This window comes from Rutilus rutilus (assembly GCF_951802725.1).
Source record: "Rutilus rutilus genome assembly, chromosome: 20".
NCBI lineage: Eukaryota > Metazoa > Chordata > Actinopteri > Cypriniformes > Leuciscidae > Rutilus > Rutilus rutilus.
In genome coordinates, this window is record NC_140225.1 from 16623435 (window position 1) to 16640461 (window position 17027).

At 37.2% G+C, this 17027-nt stretch overlaps 1 protein-coding gene across 1 annotated transcript in view; it reads left to right on the forward strand.

Annotated features, from left to right (window-relative positions):
• The first annotated feature begins 877 nt into the window (after nucleotides 1-877).
• spock2 (SPARC (osteonectin), cwcv and kazal like domains proteoglycan 2) overlaps nucleotides 878-17027 on the forward strand; it is a 34444-nt gene continuing 18294 nt past the window's right edge. Inside the window, exons 1-2 of the mRNA XM_084391710.1 lie at nucleotides 878-1169; nucleotides 16372-16417. Of these exons, the coding sequence (XP_084247836.1) occupies nucleotides 981-1169; nucleotides 16372-16417 (235 nt within the window). The 5' untranslated portion in view covers nucleotides 878-980. The remainder of the gene's footprint in view (nucleotides 1170-16371; nucleotides 16418-17027) is intronic.

Sequence of the window (17027 nt, forward strand, 5' to 3'; positions counted from 1 at the left end):
CATTAAATTGGTTGCATGAATGATTAAATTATTCACTCATAAAGAGAGTGGCTGAATTTAAATTAGCATACTAGCATAGGCTGCTACTATTTCTGCAACATAATATATATCATAGAAACAGTATGATAGTGTGCTGGTCCAAATTCAGCCATTCATGAATGAATCGGCTTTTGAAACAAATCGGTTGAGTGAATGATTCAATAACTCAATCATAAAGACTTGGGCTGCGTCCGAAATCGCATAGTTTTCAAAGTTCGTATTTACAAGTTGGGAAGTCCTAATTTATTGTTAAATTTAAATTGTAAATAAATTGTTTGAGATTTGCATCATTTTAACTAGATCCCATATGGAATAGATTTCCATTTCTATTTTTACAATTTCTTCAATGTTTTATTTTAATTTTTTATTAATGTGATAAATATTCGAAGTCTTGAATTGTGGTCTGAGGATATTTGGTTTAAGGGATAATGTAAATTACAAGGGTAGCCTACCATTATTCCTTAGACACCATATAGTCCACCATAAGTTCTAGTTAACACAAATAGTGATTTAATGCCTTTTATTATAATTTTTTTATAAAAAAACAAAAACAAGATGAAACATATAGAACATATAGTAGCCTAATCTTGCGTTAATTTTTAAAAGGAAGCATTTTTATTTTAAAAACGATTGGCAGGGAAAAGTGTGGCATATTTTTTCTTATGGTTATTTTCACTTCTCAGTGGTTATGGGCTAACTGATATCCCGAATGAGTATTTAATGTGAAAATAACTGAATTTAATGAAATTCCGAACGTGCATTTACTGACAAGCTTGATAGCAGCAGCACTTCGCGTCTTCATCTCTCTCTCTCACTCTCTCTCTCTCCCTCTCTCTCTCTCTATAGAGGGAAGACGCATCCTGTAATCAGGTCACACTTCACTGTAGTCTCAGCATCCGTCTCTCGTCCTTTAAAACAGAGGAATCGAGACATCAGACAAAATGGTGTGGATGAATGATCTGGGATGTGTTCTCGTCCCGTTGCTGATGCTCATACGGTTTTCCGTGCAGGTGGACGTTAAGAGCGGGAAAGAAGCTGAGAAAACGGGGAATTTCATGGAAGATGAACAGTGGCTGTCCACCATTTCCCAGTACAGTCGCAAGATCAAGCACTGGAACCGCTTCAGAGATGTGAGTTGTCTTTAAGACGATGAATGGTGACATTACATGCCTTTATCTGCTTTAGCTCGTATCAATACCGATGGTTTAGATTTGTTAGTAAGTGTTAGGAATGCGGGACAGTGTTTTTCCTTAGACAACGTTAGTCCTTCAACATTCCCAAAGAAATCGATCTTCTTTTGAAAGCAGTTGCATTTAAGATGATAAAAAGATATTGGGAGACAATAGGTTGAACTGTTGGGTTCATGCTTTAAATGAAGACTTTAGACAAATCTTTGGATGTATTTTGCATAGCCAGGTAAAATGCTCTGAAGATGCTCAAATATTCAGTCAAACCCTAATTGGTAACAATGTACCATCTGTTGTTGTTTGTTTAATTGACAATAGGTTTGATTACAGTTTAAAGCAGATTGCATAGAGTGTCATTCATTGCCCAGCTGGTGGATGTGATGTAATAATAGGCAACTTTAATAATTGATTAGGACTTCACATGTATTCAGAGGGAGATTTATGGATTGCTCAATCTTGCAAAGGTTATGTGTCACTGTACAGGTATGGTATTTGATCCTGTATTTAACAGGTATTTCTTTATGAATATGCATAAAAATGGTCAAAAATCAATGATTATAATGAATGTGCAACACAATCAGAATTAGGTAAAGTGATGATTGATATTAGGACTTCATGTTTATTCAGTTATTTTCTGTTGAGTTCTGCTCCAAATGAAACATTAAACCGGCCAGCAGAAACTGTGATTTATCTCCGTCAGTGTTTGGCTGGCAGCTATTTTTACCCTTCTAGAACTGGATTAAGTGTATAACTCCTTAAATGATTACGTAGAAAAACATCTAAGCGAACCAGGAATTTATCAAAATATGGAAATGAAAAGATTAAGTGTGAATTAGACCGGGATTATAAATAGATGGACACAGCATTTCTACATCAGTGGCTTACATTCAAACTAGGCCCTGCAGCAGACTCTGTATCCTCCAATCAATGGATATTGATCACACCATCTCACACATATGAATAGCAGAGGAGCGATGCTTGTCCGACACATGCCGCGGTTGTTTTGGTGGGAGAAAAGAAAACCGAAAGAGCATTTAGGGGAAACAACTCAGCCCTTTTACTGTCTCTGGCTTAACCATCAAATTGAAATCCAGGTTATTCTTGAACTGTGCTTGAGGTGACACTTCAGTTGCACTGAATAGAACTGGCCCATGACATGCTGTCTGCTGTTTTGTTTGGGTTGTCATTTCATTGCACAGATGGGGAGTCCCTTATAGTGAATGTTTAATAAAAATGAGTATTTTTTCCCTTTAACTTTCAATGTGTGCAAGATATGACAGAAGCAGGACCCATTGAACAAGAAGATCAGAAGATGCACATACTACAGAGGTTGAAGGTTTTGTAGCACAGGCCACACAATTGTAGCACAAGTATAAAACATTACAATCTCTGAAAACAACCACCAGTAGTGCAGTTACATCACTTAAACAGGCATGTGACTGACAAAGGACATTAGTGTTTCATAAAGGGCAAACAAAATACAAACCTTAACAAGAAATGCTTTCAAGACAAACATTTGATTTATGTGGAAATATGACAGACTGCAGGGACATTTACAGCATTTACACCAATGGATTAACATTAAGTCAATTTTGTAAATATATACCAATGTCACTCATCCAAATCACAATCCAAACAACATCCATCCGTTTTGGTTGAGCACTTGAAAATACAGCTTAATTTTCGCCGGAAGACGAAAATACGCACATTTTACGACTCGCTAAGATGAGGAAATGGCAGAGGCAACTGCATAGGAATATGATTGTTGTGCTTGTTTGTTGGGCTGCACACAGTTTGGCCCAAAATTTTGTTTTTATATATCGATATGACTCATAATAATTATGATTTTTATTACTAAATACATTTTTTAAACAAAATAAGAAATATTACTACTGTAATAACACAAACAACAAACTATCACTTCACACAAACAAGCAGCTCTGTTTTACACACGCAACTGTATCGCACACATGCTACTGTGGTACTGTTTTTTTTTTACCACGTTTGACATGTATATCGAACTGTACAGCCCTGATTAGAATCAATATCAAAATGCATTTATGAATGGTTTTATATGATGGTAAACACATGCTAGTGCTTGAATTTTTTTTTTTTTTTTTTTTGAGATAGCAAGGATTCGCACCAGAGACAGCGACAGGCCCTCTGACACAGTTCAGTACCTTTTTAACAGTCACCTGTTATCTTTGATCAGAGACAGAGATGGAACGGATGTAGATCCTGAAAGTTAATCTCTCTCTGAACTCGGCTTATTTAATTTTTAAAGTGTTGCTTGTGACAAAGGCAAATAATCCAAATTGATGTTGGCTTTCAAAGTCCTTTGAGGTTCTCACAGCAGAATAATGATATAACTCACGCGAACACTGATGAAAGCAAGCACAACATGAAAAGCCCATGACATTAATATTTCATATACATTTTGCATTCCATTTTTGGTTGATTCTATCATTTGTATTTTTTAGATAAATTAGATCATTGTAATGATATTTTATTGAGCGTTTCCTCCCCTTTAAAACATAAAATAAAATTTCACATGCCATTGCAACCACACAGGCCTATGGTGAGAAACTACCAGACTATAATATATCGGAGCATACAGGTATATTTAGTTCCCTTTCAGTCGTTCACGTTCGACGTAGTCCCAATCAGTCGACACGTCGACTACGTCTCGTTCCCTTTCAGTCGTTCATGTTCGACGTAGTCAACTGATTGGGACTACGTCTCCGTTCCCTCCTTCAGGGAACGAGGGTTACATACGTAACCGAGACGATCTTTGTAACATTGGTAAGTTAGCTAAAATGATAAGGCTGAGGTAAACAGTTATTATTGACCTTAATTACCCTGTCAAACTCAGATGGTAAAAAGTTCACTTGTCACAAATTAAATCACACTCATTTGACTTATATTTGAGGGCTTGGGCTAGGGGTAGGAAAAAGGACCAAAGTCTTATTTCACGATTACAATAAATGTCATAATATAGTTATTTTTGTTATTTTATTTTATCTTTGTTATTGGTATTGATAAGAAGAACAAAGATGCAAGTAACAAACAATAGGACAAATACAATAAAACAAAGATACAAATGAAATAATACGTTTTTCAGGTAGAGTAGGTCTATTTAATGGTAGCATTCAAGTAAGAAATAATACAGAAATTGTATTAGAAATTGTTACTAAAGTAATCAAAATTCAAATCAAAAGTCTTCACTGTATGAATTAAATACACACTGATTCTTATTAAAGCTACTAAAGTTATTCAGTCAAGAGGAGTGTGTGATTTTCTTTTCTTTTGCTGTTTGGTTAACATTAATGGCAGCAACAGGTAATACACGGATTGACACACATTGATCCTATTGACACACATCCGATTTCGTTTACATTCAAGTTATAACTGACGTGAATATTCGCCAATATGGGCTTTTTGACATAATTGTGTGTGTATTTGACCGTTGAAGTCTAATAAGTTGCAAAAGAGATCTGAATTCGAGATCACATGCTGTCTGAGAGGCAGCTTTCTGCGCGCGCTCTTCGGGGTCGGGTGTGTGATAGCGCATGAGTACTGCATTGAGACATTGGTTGACATTGACATCTGAAAACATCATGTCTATGGAGAATAGTTTGTTCAAGGGTACATACAGCACATTATAATTTGCTCCCATCTGGGAATCTTAGTGAAGTATGTCAGATTCTCATTTTAGCAAACTGAGTGAGGTCCATTTGAAAAGTCATTCAACATAAACGTTTTCATTTGGTTGATTGATTTATAATGCTTGATACTTTTGAGACTCCCAAAGTATAATACTTCAAGTTCTATTCACATTGAGTTATTCACTTTATTTTTTAATAACAGTAGCTGCATTAGATATGATTACATTACAATCTGATAACTTCTGACTGCTGACATAGACTAGAATCAGTACCACTTTTGTCATGCTCTCTTATCTATTTCCATACAAGTGGAAAATTAAATCTTATTTCATGCTTAGTATTTAAGACCAAATATACTGCAAGAATGTAATAGACTGGGCAGTTTAAAATGACAAATCCCCGTTGGACACAATTATATTCACCATTGCCTTTGCCACATTAATTTTGAAGTGAGCTATATATCAGATTTTCCCAACATTATGGTCTTCATATAAACGAGATATGATAAAGAATAATTCAAGAGAGTAAAAAAATGATATAATGGATCAATTCAGTGCACATTTACTCGCTTGACTTTTTTTTTGCTAATAAACATCTTGTGGAGTGTCATGAACATTTTCAGATTCATTATCTGTAAACACTATTCGAGTTGCTGAGAGTAAATGGCTCTGATTGCACCCCACACACACACCAACTGTTAAAGAGAGAATCCAGGAGTGAGTCTGTTATCTATTCTACTGAAAGTAAACAACCAAATACAGTGGCTGGCAAACCCACTGTTTCTCTCCCCCCCTTCACAATGTAGAAGAAGCTCATTAAAAATCAGTGCTTTCCCTCATTCCACAACGCTGTGTCGGCTTGCACCTGTTATTCCGCCACTACATTTTTAATGAGGAAAAATGTTTCGAGCCTACACTGAAAATAGTTTTCCATTTAACCATTCATTGCCATTTCATTTAGAGTGCTTTTTTTTTTTTTTTTTTCATTCAGGGTGGGTGGAGGAAGCCTGTTCTTTGTGATTGCTTTAGATGTGTCTTTTTCTTAATTTATGAAATTTTCTCTGTGGATTAAATGTTGAATGCATTAGTCTCTTTTTTAGACAGAACTCTGTCGAAGGCTTCGTTTGGCACCGCTAAGCAAGTTTGTGTTTGTCGCTGATGAACGTAGTTTAAAATAGCCTGGCAGTATGCAAATGCATCGCTATTTTGGCTGTCAAATTGTCAGTGAGTGATCTCATCTGACTAGCCGAATGGATGTGCATCTGCAGAGAACCTCAGCGCTGGCCCGTCATAGCTCCAGTCCATCAAGATTACTCTTGGAGGTGGGAATGTCCTCACAACTGCCAGAGATAGCATATGGTCCATAATTACGGATAATGCAGTTTAAGATGATACACCCAAATACCCCATTAAGCTCTCAGCCATGATAAATCAGCATTCAGTGCTCTCAAATGCAAAACATTACGCATGTTTATGCACATCTGTGACCCTGGGTCATTGGGACATGGGTAAAAAAAAAAAACATTGAGATGTATACATCATCTGAAAGCTGAATACATACTCTTTTCATTGATGTATGGTTTGTTATGATATGACAATATTTGGTCGAGATACAACTATTTGAAAATCTGGAATCTGAGGGTGCAAAAGAATCGAAACATTGAGAAAATCACCTTTTAAGTTTTCCATTTATGTACGTGATTGTGCTGCATTCACTCACAAAAATAAACGTTTTATATATTTACGGTAGGAAATTTACAAAATATCTTCATGGAACATGATCTTTACTTAATATCTTCATGATTTTTGGCATAAAAGAAAAATTGATAATTTTGACCCATACAATGTATTGTTGGCTATTGCCACAAATATACCCGTGCGACATGTAACTGGTTTTGTGATCCAGGCTCACAGTTTGTCACTCTCAGCCCGAACTGAGACTCAACAGGCTGGATTGTCTGAGGTGGAGGTTGCGGGCGTGCGGGACAGGGGAAATTGAGTGCGGTAGAATGGCTGTTGAGAAAAGCGAGTGAGGGCATTGCAGCAGAGTGTCTTGGCTATAGGCCAGGAGTGTAGGTGGGCTTTAATTGAGTGGTGAGAAACTGGCCTTTCATCATTCTGCTCCTGGGGTCTGGGCCTTTCTTGCTGAATTAGACTTTTTATCTGGAAAGTGCAGGTGCCGTGAGTGGCATACCCAGGCTAATTTTCGGAGGCTTTGGTCCAGTTTGAGGCATGAAATGGGTCTTACAGCTCTTTTAACGTGTCTTTTTCCTTCCAATATGTGCAAAGGAATGAGTGCTATCTTACATTTCTGTCACTCTCTTGGCTGTTTCCTGCAGCTCCTGGGAGTTTGGGTACCAAACACTGTGTTCTCTGAAGATCAAGCTGACTTACTAAAGCCACAGAATTATAAAAGGCTTTTGCTCTGGGCATCCAGTTACAAATACAACAATGACAGTGTTATTTTTGCCCCCTAAGACTGCTCATCATTGATGAAGGTGGCATTTATTTGAAATGTACTTAAAATAAGACATGTTTAAGTTCATTTTGCCTCCAGCGGTAATGAGGAAGGATTAAGCCTAAAGAGCTCCATAAGTGTATGGAGGTAATATGAACTGTCAAGCCTGTATTCCCCTATAACCCCCAGCATTCGAGTCCTTCATTTCTTCCGTTCTCAAGCAGAGGAAGCCTTATTGACTGCTTCTAGTGTCAGGTTTGCTCATTTAAAGGCAGCACTTGCCTGCGCTGTTTTGTTCTCCCTCACTTTCAGAGCTGTCAGTTGGTTCCTTACAATCGGTTGGAGTGTTATTGACGCTGAAGAGGCCAGAAGATTGAACATTACTGACTGAAGCAGTTTTTCTGGGCACATTGGAGATAATTTGACACTTTAATTTGCATTGAGAAAAATCTAAATTTTCGTCTAATGTGTGTTATATCATTTCTGCACTGCCTATCTGCTATTGGTCTGACTACCATAGTTCTGCCCCAAACTATTAAAGAATGCAATTTAATATATACAACAGCTAGTTCCAGTCCTCAATTTTGATTTTCTGAGTGCCGTTACAAAAGTACTAATACAGACCAACATCTTATGAGTGAATCTATTCACAAAATAAGGTGAATAGATTCACTCATAAGATGAAAATCTAAATCGAGGACTGGAACTAGCTGTTGTATATATTAAATTACATTCACCTCAATAGAACACCAAGGATGATAACTATAACTATATAACTATTCACCCTATTTTGCAAAGCGAAGTTAGCTGTTTTCTGTGAATGTGCAAGACTTTTGATTCATTAGCCGCTTTAAGTTAATAACTAGAAGAACAACAAAGTGAAGTAAATGGTAAAACTATTTATGCTATGTTAATGTTATGTTAATACATTAAAATATTATGGAAAGAAATACCAGTTTGCAATATCAAGCAGTATAAAGAGCTGTTTTGTACAGCTAAAAATAACCGGAAGGGGATGACACCGGAAGCATTGCACACACAAGTTATAATATTAATCTGATGTTAAAAATAAGGTGAATAGGATCATGCGCTCAACTGATTTGTTCAAAATTACATCAGATCATTCATTTAGGAATGAAACAGGTGACTGTCCTTATTAAGTCAATGAATCATTCACTCAACCGATTCGTTCAAACACTCTGAAATGAATGTATGTTCACTCATAACTACAACAGTTAATTTCACTGTGGCTTAAATTGGAATTGTGTCTGAATTAAGGCCCGTTCACACCAAGGATGATAACTATAACTATATATTTTTAATAATCGTTCTAATCAGAATCCCCCCATCTTTATAAGAGCTTAAGCTTTTTAATGCAACATAACATAAGAGAACATTCAGACAACATAACTCAAGAGTGTGCATATAATAAGCAGAATGTTATCATGAGTCGATGTGAACACTAATATAGTTATATCGTTGTAGTTATCTTAATAGCTACCGTTGCCTTTACTCCAGTAGTGTAGAGTACCTGAAAACCATACTTAAGTAAAAGTAGAGATACCTTACAGCAAAAATGACTCAATTACAAGTTACCAATTCCAATACCACATGATTAAAAGTCTGCACCGGCTAAACATTTCTAAAATATCTACACCAGATGCGAGTGGCGCGATGTGACAAAAGACAATAGAACCCATTATAATCAGTGGTGTTGTATACACTGGATGCAGCGCAGTGCGACACGACACACCAAATCCGTGACAATAAACTGATGCCTCGTCCTATTAATGACGTACTCCAGTCCAAGCACTCGTGATACTTCTCATAGGAAGGACAAATGGATTTGCAACTCTCGCTTTGTCGGGTCCAGTGTAGACAGGTTCTAGCGTCAACGGTTGCGTACGGTGTAGACATAGGGCCCTATTTTAATGGCGCAAATGCACTTAGGCCGTGTCCGAATCCACTTTTGCTAGTTTAACGACAGGACAAATGGTCGGCGCGCCCGGCGCATGGTCTAAAAGGGTTGTCCCTATTCTCTTAATGCTACAATATGTAATTTTTTTCGCCGCTAGGGGTCGCTCACCTCTTACAATAACAAAGGCATAGATTGATGACGCAGTGAATAAGCGGAATTATGTAACTTGTCGTCATGCCGATAGATCTAACAATGTTTATGGGAAATAATTTTTATGGATGAGTGAATACATTCATGTTTTTTAACATGACTGTGATATGAACCAGGTCGCGATTGCTAATGAGAGACAGATATCAGCGCCACACACGAGTCCAGCAGATATAAAGGAATGAGGACATTTCATTCTACTGAACTAGGCGCAAGTGCTGAATTACTACTCAAACTGGTCAGTTTATGTAACAAATTAAAATTGTGAGGTAACGCTGCGCTGTTTCACTTGGTCTACACTATCATACTAAACTGCATTTGAGTGTGTTGAAAATTATAATGTTATTCTATGTGTTAGTTTGTTGGCTGTATGAGATTAGCACTAAGCTAGATCAACATTAGAAAAACATACTGATCATATTCTAACATTTCATCATTTTGAGCTATATAAAATTAATTCGGTTTATGTACATTTGCTCACCTGTCTAATAAATATGCAAGAGCGGTGTCTCTGTCAAGTCGTGAAGCTCTGTCAAGTCGAAGTTTGCCGCGGACCCGGAGCTCTCGGCATCTCGAAAACGCCACGCCGATATTGATCCTCGTTTTATTTCTCCTTTTGTCCCAAAGTCTGCTTGCCATGGTTCATAATGTTTGAATGAATACATTACTCATTGAACTAATTGCATTACATTAATTGCATTACTCATTACAAATGTATATCTGAGTAAAGAGTACATATACTTATTTAAAAATTTAGTCAAGTAGAGAAGAAATGTTGCTAATATCTTTGCACAAAGTAACCAAAAAGATTCTGTACTGCAGCTAATTACATTTTCTCAAATACTTTACACCACACTTTACTCAATATTATCTTGAACTGTTGTTTAATGCTTGAGCACTTCATTTTGTTCCAACCTTGGGCACAAGTTGGCAAACTATGATTTATCATGATAAGTAAATTGCTGAAATTGTTAAAATTATAATGTGATCTCATTGGCCATCTGTTTACAATGAGTCAGGCGTCACAAAGTCAAATTGTTAAATGTCTCGTGCATCAAAGTGCACATGGTAACCTCTTATGTGTCTCAATAAAGATAACTGTAATAAAAGTCATCATGAAGCATTCACCCTCAGTTATATGTTTTCACGTAAATGCATGAGTCAGTGACAAATACTCTTAGAGCATTATCACTGAGAAATCAGCACTCTCTTTGGAGTTCTTTCCTGGAGGATCTGCCTGCCGCTCTACAAAAACCCTTACAGAATGGCAGGCCAGAGTTTTTTCTACATGTGGAAAGCAAGGATGTTCACAGTCAAGAGAGGGGGGGGGGCAGCGATGGGCTGTTAGCGAAGCTTTTGATGTTCCTGTGTGCGGTTAATCTGAAAAGCCCAGTTGGAAAAGGCCCTATGCATAAATCAAGTGGGAGGCTTGTACTTGCCTGTCAGCTATAGCCATGGTGTGACAGTGAAAACATAGTTTGGAAGCTTCCGATATAATACAGTATCTGTTTTTCCCTTGATTTTTTTAGCTTGTGGAACACGACCGATTAGATTCAGAGTCAAAGGAATAGATGTGTGGGCCCTCAGCCTCATGCACTGCCTGGGGTGTTTATGAACTGTAAGGAGCCTGCGTGATTGCCAGCAACACTGGGATGTGATGAATATGTGGGTGTGAGGCCATTGTGAGGTCCATCCGGCTTTAATCAATTAAGGAAGGCTGCTTCTCTGTGCGCCTCCAACAACAAGGAGTCATTTTGAGCATTCCAAACTTGTCAAAGCAAATCTCTAGTATGTGTGGAAACAGAAAAGGCAAAATAGAGACAGCCAAACTTGAATCCCCTTAAGGTTACAAGGCATGACATGAAATTAAAGAGACAACAAGGTAAGAGGTCACACGCTGAAAGCAGGTTGCCAGGCAAAATAGTGACAAGGGCTGGCTCCTAAAATGAAATATAGTAGAATGACTTTTTCAATCACATGATGAAGATTGTTGTTCAGAAGTGCTTCAGCTCATTGAGTGTATAATTTATTACTTATTGTATCATGTAATATTTATTCTGTTTGCCGTGGGACTCAAAAGGCATTTTCTCAGGATAGTCCTATGCTATGACTAACAACAGAACCATAAAATACACCAAAAATGCAACATAAATTCACAAAAGTAATAGATTTTATTTGTGCGCTGTAATCCAGATCTTTAGAATCCATACGATTGTGAGGAACAGACCCAAATTCGAGCTTTTATTCTGCGATCTTCATCTCTATTCTCAGCAGCGACATTAAACGTCAAATCCCACACTCCTCCTTATAAATAAATAAAAAATGCTGCCTCAATAAGCTTTACGACATGTTTTATGGCAGTCAAACGCTTATGGGCTCCCCTTCGTCACAGATTGCAACATGCCGTGTTTTGGGAGATGTGTGTTTGAATGTGAAATGTGCGCTTTCTCATAGTGGATGGGGATTTTCGGCGAATAATAACGCTATGTTAACATAGCTAAATGTATCAATAAAAACTTATTGATGATGCATGTTATATATAGACAATCAGATGAGCCCATAATATGAACATAACCCACTAAACTGCATGTAAAGGGGTTTCTTTATAATAGTTTCTGTGGTAAAATACTTAACTTGAAACTTCAGGTCCTGGGTTCATTTTCTTGCCACATAGCATGCTTCATTATAAGGTGTATACTGAATTTGGTCCTCCATTATCATTGTTTTAATAAATTACGCATTTTCTTTATAATGGTTTGCTGTGGGATAACACTTAACGTATCAAATGCATCGTCTTTTAACATCATCACTATATTAGTACTTAGTAAAAAGCTGATTAAAATAACAGTCGGACAGTGGAGGAAGGCATTGTTTTGCCTTCCAGGTGGGCGTTCATGTAAGGTTGACATCACGTGAAAAATGTGAATTGAAAGGTAAATAAGTTATATTTGTGTTCCCTGATGATTTTATGCCGTGTTTCTGTCGCAGATGTTTTCATAGCAGCAGCAACAGAGGAGCACAATAGTGCAAATGGCATGTAACTGTCAAGTATGAGTGAAAAAGACAGATCCAGTTCACCCGCTGCTTGAACACGCACGCCCATGCATGTGTGTATCACTTTTTATCTTCTTCTCATGTGCCAATCAAATGCTTGTATGTCATACAAACAAACAAGCACAGGTGTTATCAGCGCCTCCAAATCGAAGATGAATTTACAGAGTGCATTTTCAGACATGCCCGATAACATTTCAGACATATGAGGAATAAAAGAGCTGTCAGTCAACACAGGAGGGGTTGATGCGTTCAGTGGTGTTTTTGATGAGACCAAGATCCTCTGAGGGATGGTCCTGGCAGCCTTCACTCAAGGCAGGCCAAATATGAGCTGACTCCGGATACAGGAGAAGCTCATCTGTGGTTGACTGCTTCCTAGATTGTCTCAAGTGCTGCTCAGTCTAAAATGTCTTTATGCTTTCAAAGACAACAAATTGTTGGGTTTACGCATCCACATGTGGTCAAATTCATAATATTAACATGTCCTTCGTTAAGGAAAGTATGTAAGTGAGACAGATAGCCTCGCCCCAAACGCAAACCATCGGTTGAGCCACTGTTACTTATTGTCTTATTACTATAGAGTCGGGTTCTGGAATGAAAAATCCCATTCATTTACTCTATAGGGGAATTAATTTTGAGCAACAGCTTATAAACCTTTAAAGACAGACTTACTGTCAGCTACGAAGTTGTTAATCAGTGGTATATGGTTTTGTTGAAGCTGTCAGTCCTCAATATTTCAACTTATTGTTTAAATAATCACATTCAAGAGTGGAATTCCTGATGAAAAACTACATTATGATTCTGCAGATAAATTAAAGTACTTAAATAGTTGTATGCATATTGTTAGGGGATATACAGTTAAAGACCCAAGGACCTGGGGCCTCATTTATAAAACTTTGCGTAGGATTTGCCTCAGAAGTGGCGTACGGATGAAACATAGGACGTGCGTACGTACGCACAAAAATATTCGGATTTATAAAACCGTGCGCACGCACATCCTACGCAGTTTTCCCTTAATAAATCACAATCAATTCTAAATGTAGCGCAGCTTTTGCGGCTTCATGTCACGCCCATAGATGTCCATACATAGTCCGTGAAACGCCCACAAGTTAATATTCATCGATTGCGAAATCATGGCAAACACAGAGAGGAAAACCAAGAAACGTAACTTCACTCGCGCGAAAGCGTGAAGCGCAAGATCAGCCATTGTGCGTCATTACGCATTGTGATGGCATCATGGCATTTTATTACCATCCATTTGATTGCATCTGACAAGCTACAGATGTGTTATGAGGATGAATTGCATAACATGCCAATATTATTGCAGAACATATTTCACTTTTCTTTTTGCAAATATGTGTTAATTTGCATTTCTGTTGTAATCTTCGTTTGATTTTGTTTGTTTTACACTGCAGATCGATCAAACGGGTGTTCGTGTAGGCTGTTAATTGTAAGACTTGCTTTGTGAAGTCTTCATGTTGTTTATGAGAGGCAGTATTGCCATTTCTTTTACACAACGGTCTACAGTTCCACACACTTTCACGTGCTTCTTCCATCTGCCGACGGTGTCGCCATTTCTCATTTCACCCGTTTTTGTGCGTACGCCTGGGTCAGAGTTTGCGTGAAGGACCGCACATTTTCCCGTCAAGTTTGCTTTTTATAAATACCAATTATTGCGTAGAGAGCGGCGTACGCCTTCTTTTGTGCGTACGCAACGTTTATAAATGAGGCCCCAGATATGATTAATTAAGACCAGGAGTTAGAAGTGCAGTCAATTTAAGACAAGAGTCAGAATTATAATAAATTAAAGAATTGTTTTACTGAAGATAGTTTGCAGTTCCATCAGGATAAGTCAGCTTCAAGACTCGCAAGGAGTACGCAGGCCATGCTCTGCATTTACAAAGATCACAGCAGTTATGCCCTTCACCAAGGTCTAAGCTACGTCATTACTTCAGGTTGAATGATTCTGAATGGCTAAGAAATAGATAAACATAGTACATTTTCCACACACAGACTGTAGGCAGTAGCTCATCTCCATGTACGGCTGCCACCAGGACACTGAGTTAGGAACGAGTGGCCCTCCAAGGTCACAAATGTGTGTCTAGGCGCCAGCATGTCGAAGAAAACCAGTCAGTCAATCTCCAATAATGCCATTTGTTCCTTAACCTGTAACCAAGAATTCTAACACACACACACACACAGCTTCTTCAAGGTTGGATTTTGGTCGGGCTCTAACTATAAACAGGAGACTCTTCCCAAATCATCCTGATAACATGTTCTTTCTCTCAGTGAGAGGACACTCTATAGAACAGTAAAGTAAATGTTTTAACTAAGAAATGGCCACTTAAACTATTGGTTCCAATGACCCTTTTGACCTTTAGTTGTCATGGTGAGCTAGAAGAACAGATATATGTTTTAACACATGTTGAAGACCTTTCTCAAACAAAACAATCCATTTTTTTTTTATCTCTGGAAGCCTGAAAAAAATACTTTTGGAACCAAGGCTGCTGAAAAGTGGCACACTGTTGCACTCTATTAAGCTAGAAGAATTCTCAAGTTTTTTAAGCTTTTAAGAAATTTCGAAGATGGTGATGTGTTGTGATGATGGTTACATAAAATTAGATGACGATGATATGTTGTGGCAATATTTATGTTAGCCGTGGCCATATTTCTCTGCTCTGATTCATCCTTGCATCTTTTCAGCGAGGGGGAACACATTGATGTGACAGAATTTTCCACATACTTCACGCTCACTGAGTGTACAACTCTCTTCTCTCAAAAGTGCATATCTAAAGAATTTAGGGTTGTGTTTGAATGGGTGGTTCCTTCAATTTGCATAAACTAAAGATAAAAAAATATATATTCAAGAGGTTTTACCACTCTGTTCATTAGATGTTTACTGATTATGGACATCTAATGTCTCAGTATTTCCTTTGCCTAGGCAGCATAAACAGACTTAAATTATTAAATAGATTTAGCCATAATGTATTTCATCAAAAACCCTAGTAACTTCTATTTAATGAAAATGCTAATTTTTTTAAATAGTCTACACTTCAGGAGTGATAAATTGTATGTATTGCCACTTGACATGAACATTTGCTACAGTACAGAAAAGTTATTTATTGCGATGTTTTAGCTGACAAAGCCAAATTAAATCAATTTGCCATTTCTCCTCCTGTTTACACCTACAACTGCAAAGATAAATGACTGCTGATGACACTAATAAGCTTGTGAACTTTACAAAAAAGGTTGTTATTATTATTAGTCAGGGTGTTGAAAGTGTTATGAGCACCATGTGTATAATTATCTTAAAGCAACTGCCTCTTTTAAAAGGACACATGTGGGAATATCATGGAATATCACAGCAAAAAGATGTTTTTTTAGCAGTTGGATCCTGTCTTTTTTTTTTCTTGATAGCTGCTCCTTAGAGATGCATCGCTCTCCTCTAACTGTCTCCTTCTCTTTTGTCTTTGATTCATCCTTCTCACATTTCACCAGGAAGTGGAGGTCAGTAGTGCTGTATCATGACTTTGCTTATGTTTGATGTCTCTTTTAAATTGCTTAATCTAATATTCTCCATCAAAGCCGTAACCTACTTTTTATGCAGTCTAAGTTGCTTATGCATTTTTGCTTGACAATTCATTCAAGCTTTCACCTTTATTTGTCTTGTTTATCTTCAAGTTCCATCCCTCCTTTTTCCATTAGTGCTTTCCCACTGCTTTTCACGATTAAAACATCTTAGTATTGTACGTTTAAGTTTGGTTAATGATAGATACACAGTGATAGAAGTATTCTTTTTTCATTCTGTGCAGCACATTTGACTGTTTGATTTCTTTGTTTCTGTCAGGATGATTACATCAGATCATGGGATGAAAATCAAAGCTCAAATGAAAGTAAGTCATATTTAATATTACTAATAGCATCATATTATTACATTTTATGGAGCGGTCTTTTAGCCATTCAATTTAAGTGCCCAAATCACATGACGTGCCAAACAATGGCCTAGTTTATTTTTGAAATGGAGCTTCATTTTACATTAGGTTAAATGTTCAGACTAGATTTGCATTCATATCATTTATTGAGGAATTAATGCTAGTTTTGTATTTTGTTTCTGTGTAAATAAAGTATGCATTTTCATGATGCTCTGCATTCAGCATGCATATAATTTGAGGAGAGAAGAAAGAGTATTCAGTATGCAAATATTACAGTGATGATTAGAACACTTAGCAAATTTCAAACTTTAGATTTTCAAAGTTTATTTAACATTTGTTTTGTTTGAAAAAATCAAACAGTTTGATTTCAGACTGCATTTTTAGCTCTTTGGTCTGAATTAATTCAGTCAAAAATGTAATTTTTCGTGTTTTAAAACAAATCCCTAACAGTTTCGTGCAACCATTGTAATTATTATTCAATGGTGCGGTTATTCTTGACTGTAGTCTGCGTATGTTTGTCACAGCAGACAGCCCTACTTTTCTTCCCGGCTGCCATCACTAATTGCTTACA